This window comes from Lithobates pipiens, unplaced genomic scaffold (assembly GCF_037356315.1).
Source record: "Lithobates pipiens isolate NorthernLeopardFrog02 unplaced genomic scaffold, aLitPip1_a1.2 Scaffold_62, whole genome shotgun sequence".
NCBI lineage: Eukaryota > Metazoa > Chordata > Amphibia > Anura > Ranidae > Lithobates > Lithobates pipiens.
In genome coordinates this window covers 2,405,752-2,429,402 of record NW_027507884.1, presented here as the reverse complement: position 1 = coordinate 2,429,402, position 23,651 = coordinate 2,405,752, and the positions used below count along the sequence as shown (strand labels likewise).

The 23,651-nt window shown below is 43.7% G+C and overlaps 1 protein-coding gene across 1 annotated transcript in view; it reads left to right on the top strand.

Moving 5' to 3' along the window:
* LOC143958869 (coagulation factor XIII B chain-like) overlaps positions 1-23,651 on the top strand; it is a 143,881-nt gene continuing 120,230 nt past the window's right edge. The window contains 3 exon segments of the mRNA XM_077467851.1: positions 1-165; positions 10,547-10,729; positions 14,144-14,353. Coding sequence (XP_077323977.1) covers positions 81-165; positions 10,547-10,729; positions 14,144-14,353 — 478 coding nt within the window. The 5' untranslated portion in view covers positions 1-80.

Below are 23,651 nucleotides of genomic sequence, written 5' to 3'. Positions count from 1 at the left end.
GTTCATATAAAAACAAAGACAAGGCTAGAGAGTGGCCCAGAACATGTTGGCACCTGCTGGAGCACCAGATATCTTATATAATGACTTTACTGGCATATTTACTTGTATTTTTGGGCGTTTTATGCTGTACTGCAGAACCGGCATCTGTATATGAAGCAGCTCCAGGTAAGACATACAGAAATCCAATGATGGTTGTCAATAAGATGTGTAATATTTGATATTACATTATTCTTTGCATTAGAGGTGCACAACTGTATTATATACACTATGAGGTTAATTTAGCAGCCTATGTGCCTTTAATAAATGCCCAGTGCCCATTGGTGCCTTATCAGTGCCTCCTGATCAGTGCCACCTATCAATGCCCATCAGTGCCACCTTGCATTAGAGGTGCACAACTGTATTATATACACTATGAAGTTGTTTATTATAGGCACATAGGCTGTTCACTATGTAAGGCAGTGATTCTCAACCAGGGTTCTGTGGAACTCTAGGGTTCCTCCAGAGGTTGCTAGGGGTTCCTTCAGCATTGGGCAATTTCTGCCTCTCAGATAAGTTCCCACTGACACCATTGATCTTTTTAGCTGTAAGGAGGTTATTCTTCCCAATGACCACAAGTGTAAGGACCATTCTTCCCACTGACCATCACACTAAAGCCCCGTACACACGAGAGGACTTATGTCCGACAGACTTCCGAAGGAGTTCCGTCGGAGTTCTGCCGGAGTTCCGACGGAGTTCTGACGGACTTTTCGGCGGAGCGGACTTGGCCACACACAATCACACTAAACTCCGACGGATTCGAACGTGATGACGTAAGACTGGATTCGAATACGGAAGTTCATAGCCAGTAGCCAATAGCTGCCCTAGCGTCGGTTTTAGTCCGTCGGAATAGCACACACACGAGCGGAGTTTTCGAAGGGACCCGGGTCCGGCGGAGTTCCATCGGGAAAATTTGAAGCATGTTCCATATTCTAAAGTCCTTCGGACTTTGGCGAGTCAAAAGTCCGTTGCAGCCCACACACGATCGAATAGTCTGACGGACTCAGTCCGTCGGACTTTGGACGTTGAAAAGTCCGCTCGTGTGTACGCGGCTTAATGTATCATGAGTTGTAGATTTCTAATTTTTAGTAGGGGTTCCCCCGAGACCGGAGAACTAGCTGATGTAAGGGAATTTTTCATTAACTTAGTGAATACGGAGAAAATGCAGTTTTGCAAACAACACTCAATCACATGCAGTGAAAATGAGAGATATAGATAGATAGATAGATAGATAGATAGATAGATAGATAGATAGATAGATAGATAGATAGATAGATAGATAGATTGATAGATAGATAGATCTCAAACGTGCTTTCAGTGCTCTCACACTTTGAATGACAATTACTCTGGCATGCTACACTGTATCCAAACAAAATTTTTATCATATTTTTCTCACAATTAGCGCTTTTTTTTGGTAGTATTTAATCACCACTGGGTTTTTAATTTTTTGCGAAAAAAAAGCAAAAATTTGGGGAAAAAAACACTTTTTCTTACTTTCTATTTAAAATTTTGCAAATAAGTAATTTTCTTCATAAATTTGGGTCAAAATTTATACTGCTACATATCTTTGGTAAAAAAAATAACCCAAATTAGTGGATATTATTTAGTTAAAATTTTGCAAATAAGTCATTTTCTTCATAAATTTGGGTCAAAATTTATACTGCTACATATCTTTGGTAAAAAAAATAACCCAAATTAGTGGATATTATTTAGTTTGTGTGAAAGTTATAGAGTCTACAAGTGCAAATCACTGAAAATTGATCACATCTGATCACACCTGATGTACTGGTGGCCGATCTCATTTCTTGAGACACTTACAATCAAGGAAAGTACAAATACCCCCCAAATGAAAGTAGACAGTCCAAGGTATTTAGTAAGAGGCATGGTGAGTTTTGTTTGAAGTTGTAATTTTTTCCCCCACAATTCTTTTGAAAATGAAGACTTTTTTTATTTTTTTTCACAAACTTATCATATTGACAGGCTATTTCTTGAACAAAACATGCGCATACTTGCAACAACACCCAAAAATACATTCTGCTACTCCTCCTGAGTATGGCGATACTACATGTGTGAGACTTTTATACAACCTGGCCACATACAGAGGCCCAACATCCAAGTAGCACTTTCAGGCATTCTAGGAGCAAAATTACACATATCACAACAACCTATCTCAATTTTGCAGGCCCTGGAGCACCAGGACAATGGAATAGCCCACAAGATGACCCAATTTTGGAAAGCAAACACCCTAACGTATAATCTATGAGGCATAATGAGTCTTTTGAACGGTTCATTTTTTTTCCAGAAGTTTTCGGAAAACGTGGGAAAAAAATGAAAACACTTTTATTTTATTTTTTTTACACAAAGTTGTCCATTTATAAGATATTTCCAACACATAGCATGTACATAGCAAAAATGACACCCCAAAATACATTCTGCTACTCCTCCTGAGTATGGGGATACCACATGTGTGACACTTTTACACAGCCTGGCCATATACAGAAGGCCAAAATCCAAATAGCACCTCCAGTCATTCTAGGAGCACAAATTACACATATAATTTCCTGACTACCGATCACATTTTTGAAGGCCCTTCATATTTCTAACACATAACATGTATATACCAAATAAGAAAAGATTACCTGTGGTTTTAGTAGTGCAGTGGTCCACAGAGGAGAACATCGGTCCAGACAGCAGGCAGGGGTGTGGTCAGCGACAACAAAAGCAATTGTCCAGGCAGCAGGCAGAAATACTGTCCATAGTTAGTACAGGCAGAGATACTGTCAGCACAGCCAAAGCATTGGTCCAGGTAGCAGGCAGAGATGTCTGGGCAGAAATACTGTCCATAGTCAGTAGAAGCAGCAGCCCAAGATATGGTCAACACAGCCAAAGTATTGATCCAGGCTGCAGAAAAAAACATAGTCCATAAAGTCCTGGGTCATTACAGGCAGTGATATGGTCAGCACAGCCAAAGTATTGGTCCAGACAGCAGGAAGGACCATCAAGCTTAGGGCCAGGGGGACAGGGGTAGAGGCTTCTCCCACCCAAATCTCTTTGAAGCCTCCAGGCAACCAAACCCTGTTCTGGGAACACAGAAAACCAAAAACTGATTTTCTCTCTACTCAGAACACTATTCTGAAGCCCCTCACATATGTGAGACCGCTGTGTACTGAAGTAGAAGGGCAAAAAATCAGTCAAAGTGGCAGGCAAAAACATGGTCAATTTAACAGGCCGAGGTTGGTGCACATGGAAGTCAGAAACGTGGTTAAAATGGTAGGCAAAGGCATCATTGGTAAACAGGCTGAGGTTGGTGCACGTGGAAATCAGAAATGTGGTTAAAACGGCAGGCAAAGACATTGTCAGTAAACAGGCCAGGGTCAGATAACATGGAAGGTAGAAACATGGTGGCAGGCAAATGATCCACACGGGTAATTGAAATGGGGAAATGGCAGTCTGTTACTAATATCTCATGGGTGTGTGATCATTTTTGAAGCAATCACCGATACACAGGCCAGATTGGGAGGGACATTGGGGATAATAACATGTATCTCTTCTAGCTCCTCCACTTGCGCATACAAGACATTTCTTTTGGTGTCTTCTTCCGGATTCTGTAGGGGGAATATTATAGGGAAAATGCTGCTCATGAAGTCAACTCACACTATCAGAGTGATTGCTTCCTGGGGCGAGTTCTTGCTGGTAAATAAGGGCAGTGACAATGTTTTCAATATATTTGAGGTAGGTGATGGGTTGGTTTTCGGGTGATTTTTGATAGCAGACAAATGAATTGAATATGGCCATATGAAACAGATGAAATGCAACTTTTTTATACCAATAATTGGACTTGCAGGTTAACAAATATGGTTGTAGCATTTGATCATTTAAATCCACCCCCCATATACAGATTGTAGTCATGAACATATTCAGGCTTTATTACAGGGCCACATCTTCTCTGAACCTCCACCGAGGTGTCATTGTGAATAGTAATCATCATGTGAACATCCTTCTTGTCCCGCCACTTCATGGCCAACACCTCCTCATTCCCTTAATGAATGCAGCTTCCCCCTTCTGTAGCTGTTTTGATAGCAAATTCTGTGGGAATCCCTTCCAATTTTTTCGGAAGGTACCGCAGGCCAGGGTTTTTTCATGATATGGGTGACAGAAAAGGGGCAAGCTACTGTATTAATTATCTACATATAAGTGGTAACCTTTTTTGAACAGGGGGTATGCAAGGTCCCACACAATTTTACCACTGGTTCCTATATATGTGAGGCACTCACAGGGATGGAGCTGGGAGTCTTTGCCCTCATAAATACGAAATGTGTACACGTATCCAGTGGCTCGATCACATAATTTTTTCGATTTCACCCAATACCTGGCTCTCTTACTTGAGATATACTGCTTGATATGCAGCCGGCTAGTAAAGTGGATAAGGGATTCACCTACACAAATATTTTGGTCGGGGGTTAAAATCGTTTGGTACAAGAATTATATAATTTGTCGTGGTTGGGGTGATCTTGGGGAGGGCACTTTGAATTGTCATTGAAATGTAGGAAACGCATAATCATATCATACCATGTCCTGGACATGACAGAAGAAAATATGGGCATGTGGTGGGTGGACCAGCAGGCATGCAGTTTGTTTTTATTTGTAAGCCCCATATTAAATGTAAGGCCGCGTACACACGGGCGGACTGTTCGCCCAACCTTGTCCGCTGAACAGTGTTTGGGCGGACAGTCCGCTCGTGTGTGGGCTTTCAGCGGACAGTTTCAGCGGACAGTTGGACGGACAAAGTCTTTCGGAAATTCCGAAAAACTGTCCGCTGAAACTGTGTTTGAGCGAACAGTCCGCCCGTGTGTGGGCTTGTCCGCTGTACTTTCGAAATGAGCGGACTGTTCCCGCTCGGAAAGTCCGCCCATTTCGAGCGCGTGTACAGGTAGGCGGGGCCCGCGAAGGAGACGTCGCTGGCTCCGCCGCCTGGAATGGGCTTAAAGGGGAACCCCAACGCCGAAAAAAATCGGCGTGGGGGTTCCCCCCAAGTCCACACCAGACCCTTGTCCGAGCACGCTACCCGGCCGGCCAGGAAAGGGGGGCGAGCGAGCGCGCCCCCCCTCCTGAGCCGTACCAGGCCGCGTGCCCTCAACATGGGGGGTGCCTTGGGGAAGGGGGGGCCGCGCGGCCCCCCCACCCCAAAGCACCTTGTCCCCATGTTGATGAGGACAAGGGCCTCTTCCCGACAACCCTGGCCGTTGGTTGTCGGGGTCTGCGGGCGGGGGGCTTATCGGAATCCGGGAGCCCCCTTTAATAAGGGGGCCCCCGGATACCGGCCCCCCACCCTATGTGAATGAGTATGGGGTACAATGTACCCCTACCCATTCACCTGTGAAATAAAGTACAAATAAAAACACAACACAGGGGGAAAAAATATTTTATTGCACAGCCGGGGGTCTTCCGTCTTCGGGGGTCTTCTCGCCGGACTCCTCCGCTATGTGTGTGTAGCTCTTTTGCCAGCGGAGGAGTCCGGCTTTCTTCCTCCCCGCCGCCGGCCTCTTCTCCCGACTTCGGGGGTCTTGTCCCCCTCTTCGGTTCTTCTGCCGGGCCACCGCGCCTGGTCCGGTGGCCCGGTCTTCTGTCGCCGTCTTCCGTTCTTCTGTCGCCGCCTTCGGTTCTTCTGCCGGGCCACCGCGCCTTCTTGTAGCTCTTTTACAGGCGGTGGCCCGGTCTTCTGTCGCCGTCGCCGCCTTCCGTTCTTGTTCTTCTTGTTCTTCTCCAGGCGATGTTGACACGTCGCTCCCTCTGGCCGGAATGCCAGAGCCGCCCTGCGCTGTGACTTATATAGTGACAATGGGGCGGGGTCACATGGTATATGTCACATGGGTTGATGTCACATGGTGACCCCGCCCCCTTACGATGTCATAGTCCCCATGTGACATCAACCCATGTGACCAACCCATGTGACATATACCATGTGACCCCGCCCCATTGTCACTATATAAGTGACCGCACAGCGCGTCCCCGGCATTCCGGCCGGAGAGCTCGTCGAGTCAACATCTCCAGGAGAAGAACAAGAAGAACAAGAAGAAGAACACGAACGGAAGGCGGCGACGGCGACAGAAGAACCGAAGGCGGCGACAGAAGAACGGAAGACGGCGACAGAAGACCGGGCCACCGCCTGCAAAAGAGCTATAAGAAGGCGCGGTGGCCCGGCAGAAGAACCGAAGAGGGGGACAAGACCCCCGAAGTCGGGAGAAGAGGCCGGCGGCGGGGAGGAAGAAAGCCGGACTCCTCCGCTGGCAAAAGAGCTACACACACATAGCGGAGGAGTCCGGCGAGAAGACCCCCGAAGACGGAAGACCCCCGGCTGTGCAATAAAATATTTTTTCCCCCTGTGTTGTGTTTTTATTTGTACTTTATTTCACAGGTGAATGGGTAGGGGTACATTGTACCCCATACTCATTCACATAGGGTGGGGGGCCGGTATCCGGGGGCCCCCTTATTAAAGGGGGCTCCCGGATTCCGATAAGCCCCCCGCCCGCAGACCCCGACAACCAACGGCCAGGGTTGTCGGGAAGAGGCCCTTGTCCTCATCAACATGGGGACAAGGTGCTTTGGGGTGGGGGGGCCGCGCGGCCCCCCCCTTCCCCAAGGCACCCCCCCATGTTGAGGGCACGCGGCCTGGTACGGCTCAGGAGGGGGGGCGCGCTCGCTCGCCCCCCTTTCCTGGCCGGCCGGGTAGCGTGCTCGGACAAGGGTCTGGTGTGGACTTGGGGGGAACCCCCACGCCGATTTTTTTCGGCGTTGGGGTTCCCCTTTAAGCCCATTCCAGGCGGCGGAGCCCGCGACGTCTCCTTCGCGGGCCCCGCCTACCTGTACACGCGCTCGAAATGGGCGGACTTGCCTCCGCCTTACGTGGGCGAGTCCGTTTATTTCAAAAGTTGAGCGAACTGTTTGCCCAACCTTGTTCGTCAAACAGTCCGCTCGTGTGTGGGCAAGTCCGCTCATGCAAATTTTGAGCGGACTGTTTGATGAAACTGTTTGCCGAACAAGGTTGGGCAAACAGTCCGCGCGTGTGTACGCGGCCTAAGACTCAAAAACAATTTGAATTAGTCTAGTGTGAGATGTCGCCAATGGAACCTATGGGCGTAGGATGAATTGGGGTTGGCAGCAATAAATTGCTCTCCATAGAGATTTATTTGGTCCACCATGTACTGCAACAACTCTTTGGGGAAAAACAAATAGAAACAGTCCAATTGTGAAAAATGTGAAGTGTTGGGCTGCACACCTGGCTGTGGATTGAAAGGGGGGATTGTAGCAGATCCTGAGTTGGCAGGAAACCATAAGAGGTTTGCCAGGGCATCGGGAAAACAGGACTGGGCGCGGATTCTTTGGGCTGAATGTGCAATTCCAGTACTCGCACTGGGCTCCTGTTCCTGGAGTCTGGCGCTGCTGGTGGTAGGCAGGTGTTCTGATCTTGGTCCTGATCTCCTTACTCTTTTAGGAGGGGCAGTTTCCTTCACTGACTCGGACTCCAATCCACTACCCTCCACTGGCTCATATTCTGAACCAGAATCGGATAATGAAAGCTCCCCGCTGCTCTCATCATCCGACATGGTAAGGATGTTATATGGCTCCTCAGCTGTAAACACTCTTGTTGACATGATGGCGGCACTTTTGGCGGGCCTGTGTGACGAAACTGGTGGTGCTACTGATTTGAGGGTTACTGACGGCCTGTGTGACAGTACTTATGGCAGGACTGTGCGGCGGTAGTGATGGCAGGCCTGTGTAATAGATGGGCTGTAAGATCCACATGGTACTGATAGCGGTACCAATGGCTGCCTTTGTGACAGATGGGCTGTCAGATCCAGATGGTACCGATGGCGGTACTGATATCGGTACCGTTAGTGGTACTGATGGCAGCATGTGTGACAGATGGGCTGTCAGATCCAGATGATACCGATGGTGGTGGCTGTGCTGATGGTGGGCTGTGACAGGTTCTGATGGGCTGTAACAGATCCAGATGGGCTGTGACAGGTTCATTAGCTGTTTACCCTAATCGGGGCATGCGCTGTGTCCGAGGGACAAGTATCATCCCCGATCGCCGCAGTGCACATCCCCGGGGGCGAGCAAAAGCGGTGCATCCTGCCGGACGTCATATGACACCCGGTCAGGATTTTCAAACCACTTTGCCAACGTCATTCTGTAAGATGGTGGGTGGCAAGTGGTTAATGTCTAAACTGCTGGCAACAAAAGTGAGTACACCCCTAAGTGAAAATGTCCAAATTGGGCCCAATTAGCCATTCCCCCCATGTCATGTGACTTGTTAGTGTTAGAATTAAGAAATAAATATTAACGACTTTATCAGTGCAGCCTCACCTGTGCCCCTCAGTGCAGTCTCACCTGTGCCCCTCAATGCAGCCTCACCTGTGCTCATAAGTGCAGGCTCACTTGTGCCCACCATTGCTGACTTACCTGTGCCCACCATTGCAGCCTCACCTGTGCCCACCATTGCAGCCTCGCCTGTGTCCACCATTGCAGCCCCACCTGTGTCCACCATTGTAGCCTCATTGTGCCCAATATTTCAGCCTCATTGTGCCCAATATTGCAGCCTCATTGTGCCCAATATTGCAGCCTCACTGTGCCCACTATTTTAGCCTCACTGTGCCCACTATTGCAGCCACACTGTGCCCACTATTGCAGCCACACTGTTTTCCCACTGCAGCCTCACTGTGCCCACTATTGCAGTCACACTTTGCCCACTATTGTAGCCACACTGTGCCCATTGCAGCCTCACTGTGCCCACTATTGCAGCCTCGCCTGGGCAGAGGAATGCATGACTGGAGGAAGAGGAGAGCCCCAGGATAGCACACTGTTATAGCTTACGTTACAATTGTCTCCGCTCTGCTCGACACAGCCCCGCCTCCCCCAGACCCCACGCCTGTGATAAACAGAACATATCCTAGCATTGGACCGGCATTCTGTCTATCACAGGCACGGGGTCAGGAGAAGGTGGGGCTGTGTCGAACAGAGCGAAGACAATTGTAATGTGAGGCCCTTGTCCCCATCAACATGAAGACACGTTGCTTTAGGGGGCTACTCTAAAGCACCCTCCCCATGTTGAGGGCATGTGGCTCTTTTCCTGCGGCCTGCCAGGTTGTATCCTCGAATAAAGGTCTGGTATGGATTTTGGGGGGGCCCCTACGCCTTTTTATTTTCAGCAGGGTTCCCCTTCATTTCCATACCAGACCTGAACTGAAGGGCCTGGTATGGCTTTTGGGGGGACCCCCACGTAATTTTATTTTAAATTTTTGGTTCGGGAGTTCCCCTTGCTATTTATACCAGACCCAAAGGGCCTGGTAATGGATTGGGGGGGGGGACCCCCCAGGCATGATATTTAAAGGAATATTTAATTTTTATTGTTTCACTTAAAGCATTATTAAAATCACTGCTCCCGAAAAAAGGTACATTTTTTAAACTTTTTTTTGCATTGATACATGTCCCCTGGGGCAGGACCCTGGTTCCCAAACATGTTTTATGACAATAAGTTGCATATTAGCCTTTAAAATGAGCACTTTTGATTTTTCATGTTCATGTCCCATAGAGTTTAACGATGTTCACGTGTTCATCCAAATTTTTTTCCTGTTCTGCAAAAACTGTGTTTTTTCATGTTCTGGTGTGAACCGTACCGGGGGGGGGGCTGTCAGCCTGGTGCAATGGTACAAAGCATTGAAAAGTTATTTACAAATGAAATTGATCTTTATTTTGCACTTTTTTCAATGTGAAACATGTAAATATATGTTAAAGGTGTAAAAATATTAATGAACAAACAAAAAATGTTTAAATTATTAATAGTTTATAAAATAGAAGTGTGCAAAAAAAATCAACAGGAAAATAATAATTACATGGAGAATAAGGAGTTAATTAAGGCTGACTAAAGTAAAATTACAGGTTACGGTGAGTAAATTACAGGTTAATGCTTAAGCTGTTAATCAAAGCAACAATCGATTAAAAAAATGTTTTTTACTTGACAGGTTGCTTTAAACTGACTTCATCTGCAGATCAAAGTTCATCCCTTTGATCTGTAGATGAATAAACAGAAATATCTAAAAATAAACAATGTTTTTGTTTATCTTTGTTTCAGTGTTTATATATTATTTTTTATGACAGCTCCAATTTGCCGGGACTTCATTTACACTTAAGCTGTCATCAGGGGAATCCCACTGGCAGTTGAATGAGTCCCCATGTGGCTCCACTCCCTAACAACTGATAATTGCCGGCTTTTTTTTTTTTTGTTGTTGCATTTTAGCGGTCAGTGGGGGAATCCCGCTGACAGCTGAAAGAACTGAGCCTGAAAGAATCAGTTTCAGGTATCTGAGCATTTGCACGAGTACTGATACTCATACAACTGCTTAGTATCATCACCGATATCGGTATTGGTGCAACCCTAGTTTTTGGATTGTGGTGCTCAGATACAGTTAAGTTCCACTTTAAATCACATTTACTTTTGTTGTTTTTTTAGGCAATGAAGAGAGCTGTAGTCGTCCACCGACAGTCCAGAATGGAGACATCACAGAAATACCAAAGCTTAACTATCCATCGGGGTCTTTTGTAAAATACAAATGTTTCCTTTTTTTTAAACTTGAAGGAAATGAAATAATAAGATGCAAAGGTGGAGAATGGGAACAGGCACCAACTTGTCGAGGTATAATGTTATTATTTTTGTTTTAAATGTAGCATTGTCCATCCCCCCGAGGGGCTACTGGACATAAACTGGGCCCCCCATATCTGTTCAGAGGCTTCCTGTCCCGTTTCCAGTCCCAGTAGCACACCGACCAATTAAGGCTCCAGTCCAAAGGTCTCTTTAAGATTTTTTGCAGGTCTTTTTAAAGGCAGAGCATCTGTTTGGGACTTTATATGAGGTAACGACCATTTAGGTCATATAGCTCCATCCCTATCTATTGAAAACATCATAAGGGAAAAGGGGCAAGGGAAAAAATAGGGACTTTATATGAAGCATGCAGTCTCCAGGGATAACCAACTATCAATAATATAATTGCTTAGATACGTACATTGGAACCATATTCGATAAAATAACATAAATGATAGTGGTACTGTAACCTCTGGATAGAATCTGGAACATGCCTGAGCATAGATGTAGTACACAATCTCAGAGAAAACCTACTATCAATGGTAATAATGTAGTTCTAGTTATTATAATACAGTAGGACCATAATTAGTAAAATAGAAACAATTTTTAATAGTGGTAATAAAACCCATAAATTCATCTATATACACATACATATTAGTCATTTACATATCAAACAGCATTTACAATGCTGATAAAGATCTCCAAACTTGCTGGTCCGCCATAAATTATTAGGAAAGAGACCCTGGGTCAATCCTATACCACAAGATTAAATATAAAAAATATAAATATAATATATAAATCCAGACACGGCTTCAAATAGCTCGACGCATTTCGTGGTTTGGTAGTACCACTCATCAGAAGCAAGCATGTGTTAACAATAAACAGGTCTGCTTTGTATAAAAGGCATGGCCAAACGCTGGACAATGGGGACCCATCGGTGACGTCCGGCACGGGAACTGAGGGGGGCGCGTAGAAAAAGGCAACCCAAGCAGGAACCCCACCAAGGATGGACCGTCATCCTAAGATAACACATCTGTGTAGGACTGGGGATAAAGGTGGATAAATAATGTCTATTGAAACCAGTATAGTCATTAAAAGTGGTTAACAATAATAGTATAAAAACTACCATAGTACGGCACGTGTCTCATAATAATGACAAATGGTGAGGATTGGATATTGGGTGTATAGGCATGGTACAGCCTAGTAGCAAGGAATTGGGAGGTGGAAGCATAAGGAAAGGTGATAAATAGTGACATAGGGAAGTGAAGAGAAGGTGAGTTCAAGAAAAACCGAGTAATAAATCCACAACAATTCCAATAGGGCAGTGTGTATGAGTGGGTTTGACCAGGACGGGAGGCAACCGAGGACAGGATTATATACAGGCACAGCCATAACACGCACCCAACGTCACACACAACGTGCATAGAGGGGAGGGGTGCGCCGTCATTTGCAGGTCTTAATTAAACTGCAAGGAGGAAGGGTCAGGGTGCAGAATACCTAAAGTACACTACATCTCAAAGAAAAGCTTCCTGAATATCTTGTTTCATCAGTATTAGGCTGTTTAATAGCAGCATCAAAAATAATGCTGACAGAAGAGGGGCAACCAGTAAATCGGTAATGTGAGCAGTCACAGTCCTTAAAGTTTTTGTAAAAGCTCAAGGTTTTCTAACTTCATGCATTCTATGTATGAAGGTAAAAAAACCTGTGTGCAGCCCCCATTATACTTACCTGAGCCCCATCTTGATCCAGTGATGAGCATGAGAGCAGCAGCTTTCCTGGGTCTCGCTCTCCTCATTTGCTCACACTACAACAGGGGCCACTGGCTCTTGCTGCTGTCAATCACAGCCAAAGAGGCAAGAACGAGGGGAGGTCGAACCATGCTCCATTTGTGAATGGAAACACAGAGCATGAATTGGGAATGAGCCTGCTTGAGTGCCCCCATAGCAAAAGATTTGCTATGGGGGCACTCGGCAGGGGGGAGGAGCCAGGAGCACTTGCATTTGAGAAGAGGAGGATCAGGCTGCTCTGTGCAAAACCATTACAAGAAACAGGTAAGTATATTTATTTTGTTTTTTTTAAACGAATTTCCTTTAGAATGAATTTAAGCAGCAACTTCTATTGTCTCCCCCTCAAAAAGTACTTGCATAGCTGGAGATACAGGCAAAAGATTGCACCTTTCCAACCTAGCTCTCTGTCAGAAACCATGAAATCAGACTGAGACAGAAGTACAGTTAAATCACAATTGTTTAATAATAAAAGTAAAAACATAGCCAAAGTTCAGTAACCGTAACGGCTAGTCAGCCAAGCCAGAAGTCAGGGATCAATGTTGTAGATCAGCAAGCAGGATCTGGAACCAGAAGGGATGTCAGTAAAGCAAGTCTTGAACAGGAATGCAGGTGAAGGTCTCTGTGATGTTGACCAAGGCGAAGGCAGAGATCCACTGTGCTGAAAGGCTTAAGGGCTCCTTCGCACGGACCGTGTTCGCGTATGGAGCCCGCTCTGTCGATCCCTTCTGAGCAGGAAGATGACAGGTCTGTCTCTGCACATTGTGCAGGGACGAACCTGTCAGAGTGCCGCTCTCCCCTATGGAGGATTGGATGAGGACGGACCGTAAATCATCAGACGGATGGAAAAGTAGCTTTTTCCTCCCTCACACTTTTTCCGATCAGAGCGGGTCGGATGTCAGTGGACATGTCACTGCTGACATCCGAAACTCCATAGAGGTCTATGGAGTGTCCATTCAGGTCCACCTGTCAGTTTTTTGTCCGTGTGAAAGAGGCCTAAGTAGGCAAGACTGACGAGCAGGATATCATCAACAGCTGAGTAACTGTGGAGAGATAAGAGCTGGCAATTAGCTGACAGCTGAATGGCCAGCTCTGAGAAGGAAGGGCTGAGCCCAGCCCTGACACTCTCAGAGGTAAGTTTCCTTCAGACCCTCAGTCCAGCGCTCCTGCTGAGGCCTAGCGGTAATAGCATCTCTGGAACACACACACACATGCCCCCTCCCAGGGGAGAAGCCCCAGGGGTAGAGAGAGACTGATCAGATCCTCTTGCATATTTATCTTTTCCCATGCCACACCATCTCGGTCAGGAATTAGCTGGGGTCCAATAAACATTCATAACCCCAGTGACTGATCCTCCCTCTCTAATGCTGGAATATTCTTCCAGCAGCAGACAGAAGCAATCTACCACCAAGTTTATGGAAATACCTGAGCAGACCAAAAAGGTATATTGCATCTCAGCTGGCTACAGCAGACCATATAACTAATGCAGCGGTGCTACATAAAGCGGTGCTACATAAATGTTTGAAATATCGGGTTCAAGTGGGATCGCCTCGTGCTGAGATGAGAAGGCCATGACTAAAGCTGACAAATATGTCTGTTCCATTTTAGCAGATACATTTCAAACTGAAACACACATGGATATGTTGATAAATTCCATGTTTTTACATCCTCTTTCTATTTGCAGAACCTTGCATTGTTACCACCGCTGATATGCTGCAGAACAATATTCATCTGAAATACAAGATTGGAGATGATAAAACAAGGAAACTATATGTTACTCATTTGGATAGCATGACATTTGAGTGCGTACCAGGATATGAGATAGCTGATACAAGACGTCTGAGAACTCAGTGCTTGGATGGTGTAGTAAAATACCCAAAATGCCTAAAGCAAGGTAAGCAATATAATCACTGTGGTATCTCTACCAATACTCATACTAATAATAAATATATAGCAATAGAAATAAACATTATAAAATATGTTTATGTTACTATATGTGATTATGTTGTAACAATGTCGGATCATGACTATGGTAAGACAGATGCAAACTGCCTGTACCTAATGATACCATAATCCCACTAGACCTTATCTATATTCAGACGACACCCATTTTGGAGTAAATTGGCCGTACCGGCCATTTTATTAACATTTAATAATATAACATTATTTACAAACAATCCCTTCACATATACGTTGTAACCGTGTTAAGATTCCTTGAAGGCACTGACCAAATTTTCTTCTTCGTATTAGCGTGCCACACAAGGTCCCCAGACGCTGCGTGCCAACTGGAGGACCATACCACCCTGCACCTTTCCACTCTGATACCCAATGCCAGTCAAACCTTGGTTAACTGGCTTCAACCGAGGATCCCATACCATGATGGTTCCCCACTTATGCCATATTGGTCTTCCTTTCTAATTCCTCCAAAGATTTCGCAACTGTCACCCCTTACCCCAATAACCAACATATATACCAGTGATTCTCAACCAGGCTTCCGTGGAAGCCTGGGGTTCCTCCAGAGGTTGCTGGGGGTTCCTCCAGAGGTTGCTAGGGGTTCCATCAGCATTGGGCAATTTCTGCCTCTCAGAAAAGTTCCCACTGTTCCCAAGATCCCATTGATCTTTTTAGCTATCTGTAAGGAGGTAATTCTTCCCAATGACCACAAGTGTAAGGACCATTCTTCCCAATGATCACAAGTGTAAGCACCAATCTTCCCAATGACCACAAGTGTAAGGACCAGTCTTCCCAATGACCACAAGTGTAAGGACCATTCTTCCCAATGACCATAAGTGTAAGGACCATTCTTCCCAATGACCACAAGTGTAAGGACCAGTCTTCCCAATAACCACAAGTGTAAGGACCAGTCTTCCCAATGACCACAAGTGTAAGCACCAATCTTCCCAATGACCACAAGTGTAAGGACCAGTCTTCCCAATGACCACAATTGTAAGGACCATTCTTCCCAATGACCACAAGTGTAAGGACCATTCTTCCCAATGACCACAAGTGTAAGGACCATTCTTCCCAATGACCACAAGTGTAAGGACCATTCTTCCCAATGACCACAAGTGTAAGGACCATTCTTCCCAATGACCACAAGTGTAAGGACCATTCTTCCCAATGACCATCACACTAATGTATCATGAATTGTAGATTTCAAATTTTTAGCAGGGGTCTCCCAGAGACCAGAGAACTATTTCAAGGGTTCCTCTTTGTTGAAAAGGTTGACAAAGGCTGATATATACAATAAAACCAATAAATAGGGTGGGAGGATGGGAGCTCCTTCTTCCTCCAGTGATCTGTGACTGAACTTCTTGCCCCAGGCTCCTCCTAACCCTAATGGTCCTTGATCTTTTTAGCTATCTGTAAGGAGGTAATTCTTTTCAAAAAGAACCAAAAACACTGCGCTATTCGAATGTGTAACCAGTATACAAACAGCAGCTAACACAACATCTAGGTGTACAAATGTGACATAATAAATTTTTGTGAAAAACGTGTAGCGCTTATTTGTTTTTACCACATTACAATGTGACCAATGTAATCAATACATGTGTTAGACTGTGCACAAAACACATAAAAAAGAAATATATAAACACTCAATTACTGTATATGTAAAGCTAGAATGTCCAAGTAAATAAATATGAAAAAAAAAAAAAAAATGTGTCCACAAAAGTGGAAAAACAGCATGAAAACAGATGAAGAGTTCTCCAGATTTTCCAAGGTTACTGTGTGTGACACGATGAAGTGAAAAACAGTCCTACACCTTCTCCAAAGGATAATCACACAATCACCGCGTGAACCCTCCACCACATAAAATGGGGGCTTACCAGATTTAATGGATCCTACTCAAAATTATATTTGGAGGATCATATGTGCTTGTAGGTATACATAGGCTATTTTTGGAGTGTTGTCTTTTTCTGGAAGGCTTTCAAGTGTAGCTATTTTCTCTGCGGTATGTCTCCATCCACATAGATCATCATAGGTAGTGGGATAGATATAAAGGAAGAGAGCAGGGACCAAAATAGTGTAACTCCGTTTTTCGTTTCAAATAATTTAATTAAAAATTATCAAACTCACGTGTACAAAGAACATAAGCGCTTTTTCAGTAAAATCTCAGGCTGCAGTGAAGTCCCGACGCGTTTCGTCTTAAGCAGACATCATCTGGGGTACAACTTCAAGGCAGCCCTCCAGTTTATATAGCTAGACCCCCAATCAGGACAAGATTTCCTCCATCAGTGTCACCACCCATCACTTCCGGTATCCAACATGGCCGCCGGCGTGCGTTCCACGCCTCTTTTTAGTAATGTGAAGGTTCTAGTCAAATAGCTGTTAGATCCCATACTCTTATATATATTAGACGAATGACTTCCGTATATTTAAACGAACGTCCTAATGCCAATAACGTCCAAATAGAACGCAGGCATAAACATTGAAAAGTTCAGCCGATCTTTTAACCTTAGCGGAAGTAAAAGTAAAATAAACGTGACCCCCCGCGTATCTCACGAACGGGAGTGGTCAGCCTGGAACGCACCAACTTTATCCACATCCCGGCGCCATAACGTCACTTCCGTGTCCCCGTACTCAAAAAATAGACGTATAAAAGAACGCCATCTCTAGGGTAATGTACAGATCGGTACAAGAACCTTTTTTTTGGGTAAAATTTCTGGAAATAATATCCTTTCGAAATTTGCCTTCTCTATTTATTTTTCCTGTGAAATGTGGCTACACAAGCTAATATGCGATTATAGGCACTGCGTTCCTATTTTGATGCAGCGTCCGAATGTTTAATGTTGTCTATATTTTTTACTTCTTTACTTATTTTTTACCAATGCTTTTTCTACTAGATATATCCCTCAGCTGAGAGTATATATTCTATATTTTCCTTATCTAATATATAAAAAAGATTCGTTCTTGTACCGATCTGTACATTACCCTAGAGATGGCGTTCTTTTATACGTCTATTTTTTGAGTACGGGGACACGGAAGTGACGTTATGGCGCCGGGATGTGGATAAAGTTGGTGCGTTCCAGGCTGACCACTCCCGTTCGTGAGATACGCGGGGGGTCACGTTTATTTTACTTTTACTTCCGCTAAGGTTAAAAGATCGGCTGAACTTTTCAATGTTTATGCCTGCGTTCTATTTGGACGTTATTGGCATTAGGACGTTCGTTTAAATATACGGAAGTCATTCGTCTAATATATATAAGAGTATGGGATCTAACAGCTATTTGACTAGAACCTTCACATTACTAAAAAGAGGCGTGGAACGCACGCCGGCGGCCATGTTGGATACCGGAAGTGATGGGTGGTGACACTGATGGAGGAAATCTTGTCCTGATTGGGGGTCTAGCTATATAAACTGGAGGGCTGCCTTGAAGTTGTACCCCAGATGATGTCTGCTTAAGACGAAACGCGTCGGGACTTCACTGCAGCCTGAGATTTTACTGAAAAAGCGCTTATGTTCTTTGTACACGTGAGTTTGATAATTTTTAATTAAATTATTTGAAACGAAAAACGGAGTTACACTATTTTGGTCCCTGCTCTCTTCCTTTATATCTATCCCACTACCTATGATGATCTATGTGGATGGAGACATACCGCAGAGAAAATAGCTACACTTGAAAGCCTTCCAGAAAAAGACAACACTCCAAAAATAGCCTATGTATACCTACAAGCACATATGATCCTCCAAATATAATTTTGAGTAGGATCCATTAAATCTGGTAAGCCCCCATTTTATGTGGTGGAGGGTTCACGCGGTGATTGTGTGATTATCCTTTGGAGAAGGTGTAGGACTGTTTTTCACTTCATCGTGTCACACACAGTAACCTTGGAAAATCTGGAGAACTCTTCATCTGTTTTCATGCTGTTTTTCCACTTTTGTGGACACATTTTTTTTTTTTTTTCATATTTATTTACTTGGACATTCTAGCTTTACATATACAGTAATTGAGTGTTTATATATTTCTTTTTTATGTGTTTTGTGCACAGTCTAACACATGTATTGATTACATTGGTCACATTGTAATGTGGTAAAAACAAATAAGCGCTACACGTTTTTCACAAAAATTTATTATGTCACATTTGTACACCTAGATGTTGTGTTAGCTGCTGTTTGTATACTGGTTACACATTCGAATAGCGCAGTGTTTTTGGTTCTTTTTGAAACTTGTTTATTAGGTTGTTTTTCACATTGCTGCAATTCTTTTGCTTTATTTTCACATAGAAGCACTTCTTTTTCTCATCATTTAATGGATATCTTTGAATATCGGGCTTCACATAAGGTTAACACTGATGGTGTGTTTGTAGCCACGGGCAGTAATACAGAGATTGGAGGGATGTTTATGAGGCTAAAAAACATCATGACATCAGAGCTCCACCTACAGTGGGATCTAGCGTTCCTGCAACAATATATTGCGGAACACATGGTCCCCAGAAGCCTGAGATGGGACATTTACCCTCAACAAGGCGAGCAAGACCTTGAGTCTTGGTTCAAGTATTTTAATGAAGCTGGAATTAACCTTCTAGGCTTCTTGACTACCAGAAAGAACAATAGGTTGGGACTTTTAGATAAAGAAATTAAGGAACTTAGAGATAAACTTGGAGGTTTTAAAAATACCCCAGAATATAATTCTCTTTCAGCTAACTTATTAAATCATTTAGAGAAGGAAGACAGGGAACAGAAGTACAAAAAACAGAAAAAATATTCTAGAGACATTAACGACTATAAGACAGGAAATGTGTTCAGTTGGCAAAAATCATTACAAACCACATCTACGATGGACACACAACCCCCAAGTGGACCTCAAGATGTCGGTTCCACTATGAGGCCTGTGGAAGTCAGACCCCCTATGCCCCATGGTGATGTTGTACAGAGATACCCTGATGAGGGCCTACCACCCTCTCAGTACACAGTACAACATTTTTACCCCCATACTCCTAATAAGCCACAGAGGGGGAGGGGTAATCATCGGGGTAAGAGAGGTGGAAGAGGGTCCAATCGAGGACGTCCTTTCAACCGCGATGATTACCAGCTTAGAGATTATAATGAGACATCATATTACTCTCCGTCACCTAGACGTGCACCCCCGAATTCGCACTATGTGGGGTCTCAAAATCATAATGTAGCTCCAGTTTCTACATACAACAGGTTTTCTCCACTAAGGGATCAGAGAGACAATGAAATTAGAAACAATGCCTATACACCATCTACATACAATCCACCCAATAGTAATTTTAGAAATCAGGATTTTTGCGAGGATCCATATACCAAAAAAAGAGGCCAGGATCCAAGAGAGGGTGCAGAGGGGGGAAACGACTACAGCGGAGGAAAAAGAAGGCGAGTTTGATAGGAAAGGGTGTTTTTAATCTAAGTAAAAAAACCTTTTCCCAAGCAGAGTTATCTGTATTGGATAAGGGATTAAAATATGCACCCCCCAAAAGTCTTAATAAATTTAACACCTTCATAGATGTACACAAATTTATTAGGAAAATTAATGTTCAAAGATATTTGACAACTAATCCGTTTAGAACAGGATATACAGCAGCCACGTTTGGCACTGTACATTCAGGGTTATCTAACCCGTCTTTATTTGCACCCCCTGTACCTACAGCTCCGGCGGTAAAGATTTTTAAGGATCTTGTACTTGGTGACCTAGAGAAACTTCCTATTAAGCATGTGAATAGGTCCACCCTCTCACAGGCCGGTTTTAACTCTTTGTGTGAACAAAAGGAGGTCGTCGTGCGTCCTGCTGACAAAGGGGGTGGGATTGTTATCCTGGACAAGGAACAGTATAAAGCCGAAATGTGCAGGATACTAGAAGAACCGGGGACATATAAATTACTCCCTAACAATCCCACAAATCTTTACAAAAGACAACTTAAGAGCCTTGTCGAGAAAGGATACGACTCGAAAATTCTGAATAAGAAAGAAAAATCATTTTTGATCCCTATTGCTCCAAGAATTCCCACTATATATTATCTACCAAAGATTCATAAAGATGCGATTAACCCTCCCGGCAGGCCTATAGTGAGTGGTATCAATTCTATCACCTCACGTATAGGTCGATATATAGATTTCTACCTGCAACCTTTAGTGAAAAAAACTCCTTCGTATCTTAAGGATACAGGAGCGACAATTAGGAGACTGGCAAATATAACTCCCCAGGATGAATGCATTATTGCCACAGCAGATGTGGCTTCTCTATATACTTGCATTCCACATAGAAGGGGTATAGAAGCTGTCCGCTATTTTTTGGATCAAGAAGATTCTCTAGCGCCTTTCCAACGCGACTATCTCATTGAACTGCTTGAGTTTGCAACCGAGCATAATTATTTTTGGTTTAATGGGAATTACTATTCACAGCAGAGAGGTGTAGCAATGGGGGCCAAATTTGCCCCCAGTCTTGCCAATTTATTTATGGCAAAGTGGGAGGAGGATGTCGTCTATGCCCATCATAACCCCTCGTTGGCTTTATGGGCAAGATATATAGACGACATCCTCCTCCTATGGAATGGCACACCCGAATCGCTAAGAGAATTTTTTGGTACTTTGAACCACAATGATAGGGGTATCTCATTATCGCTAGAAATGAGCACCTCTAAGATTAACTTCTTGGATCTAGAAATTGAAATATTAAATAATAAATTCGTGTTCAAAACACATTTCAAAGAAACTGATCGGAACAGCTTCATTCCCCTAGATAGCTGCCACCACAGAGCGTGGCTTAATTCTGTTCCACGGAGCCAGTTTCTACGTCTCCGGAGGAATTGTACAGATCTAGAGACATTCAAAATACAAGCCAAAAATCTTAGGCAGAAATTTGAAGATAAGGGGTACGATAGAGCTATTTTGGATAGGGAAATATGCAAGGTTGCGGAAACCAATAGAGAGGACCTCATTGTTGAGAAAACACAAAATGCACCTGATGATACTTACAGATGGTCTATGATAACAACGTTTTCATCACAGCATAGACAGATCAAGTCTATTATAAACAAACATTGGAGTATACTAAAAAACGATTCCGTGTTGGGCCCCAAGCTACCCGAACAAGCTAAGATACTTTTCAGGGGGGTTCCTTCCCTACAGAAGAGTATAGCCCCCAATATCTTAGATCCACCCAATCGTCCATCCTTTTTCCACAATATGACGGGTTTCTACCCCTGTAAAAAGTGCAGTGTATGTAGATACAATACCTTAGGGAGACGTAAGGCCACTGAATTTACCTCTACAATCACTAATAAGACACATAGTATCAAGCCTTTTTGCACTTGTGACACCAAGTATGTGGTATATCTAATCACCTGCCCATGTGGCAAGCAATATGTAGGGAGGACGATTAGGACATTTGCAATCAGGGTAGGCGAACATATATCCCTTATCAAGAGTAAAGATTCAAAACACACTGTCCCTAGACATTATAAGCAGTGTCACAATAGTGACCCTACAGGAACAGAGTTTTTGATCATTGATAGGTATACGCCACCCTGGAGGGGGGGTGCCATGACCAGGGGTGTATCCAAGTTAGAGACGTATTGGATATACACTATCAAGTCTTACTCCCCGTTTGGTCTAAACGTGGAGTGGGACATCAATGCATTCATCGATAATGGTTGATGTAGGGTGTTGGGTCCCACTCCCCGTTTGGTTCGGACTTGGTGTGTAATATAGATGCATTTATCGATGATAGATGAGGTCTGTCCATCTCTCTTACCTATATATTTTTACTTTATTCCACTTATCCCCTCCTTTTTTGGGTATATATGGTAGAAATATGTGGGGAAAATGTACTTTTTGTGTACTTGTAGATGGTTAAAGGCGACTCGGGTTTGGTCCACCTAATGTGTCGACACATATTACTTCCGGTCTCCTTTTGATTGGGCCATTATATTAATAGAGCGCTACATCTGAGTATATATATATATATATATACCTTAAAACTCATGACTACATTTGATTTTTATAAGTTTTTATATTTTTATACTTTCAATTTTTAAAAATTAGAATAAAAATTCCCTTTTTATGCGTAAGCCATCGTCCATGTAAGAGTGTTACGATGTAATAATCGCCTATTTGAGTGGATCTGGTCACATTTTTCCATTCAATTTTCAGTTAACACCCTTAGGTAGATTTTAACTACCTTTTTTTTGGGTAAAATTTCTGGAAATAATATCCTTTCGAAATTTGCCTTCTCTATTTATTTTTCCTGTGAAATGTGGCTACACAAGCTAATATGCGATTATAGGCACTGCGTTCCTATTTTGATGCAGCGTCCGAATGTTTAATGTTGTCTATATTTTTTACTTCTTTACTTATTTTTTACCAATGCTTTTTCTACTAGATATATCCCTCAGCTGAGAGTATATATTCTATATTTTCCTTATCTAATATATAAAAAAGATTCGTTCTTGTACCGATCTGTACATTACCCTAGAGATGGCGTTCTTTTATACGTCTATTTTTTGAGTACGGGGACACGGAAGTGACGTTATGGCGCCGGGATGTGGATAAAGTTGGTGCGTTCCAGGCTGACCACTCCCGCTCGTGAGATACGCGGGGGGTCACGTTTATTTTACTTTTACTTCCGCTAAGGTTAAAAGATCGGCTGAACTTTTCAATGTTTATGCCTGCGTTCTATTTGGACGTTATTGGCATTAGGACGTTCGTTTAAATATACGGAAGTCATTCGTCTAATATATATAAGAGTATGGGATCTAACAGCTATTTGACTAGAACCTTCACATTACTAAAAAGAGGCGTGGAACGCACGCCGGCGGCCATGTTGGATACCGGAAGTGATGGGTGGTGACACTGATGGAGGAAATCTTGTCCTGATTGGGGGTCTAGCTATATAAACTGGAGGGCTGCCTTGAAGTTGTACCCCAGATGATGTCTGCTTAAGACGAAACGCGTCGGGACTTCACTGCAGCCTGAGATTTTACTGAAAAAGCGCTTATGTTCTTTGTACACGTGAGTTTGATAATTTTTAATTAAATTATTTGAAACGAAAAACGGAGTTACACTATTTTGGTCCCTGCTCTCTTCCTTTATATCTATCCCACTACCTATGATGATCTATGTGGATGGAGACATACCGCAGAGAAAATAGCTACACTTGAAAGCCTTCCAGAAAAAGACAACACTCCAAAAATAGCCTATGTATACCTACAAGCACATATGATCCTCCAAA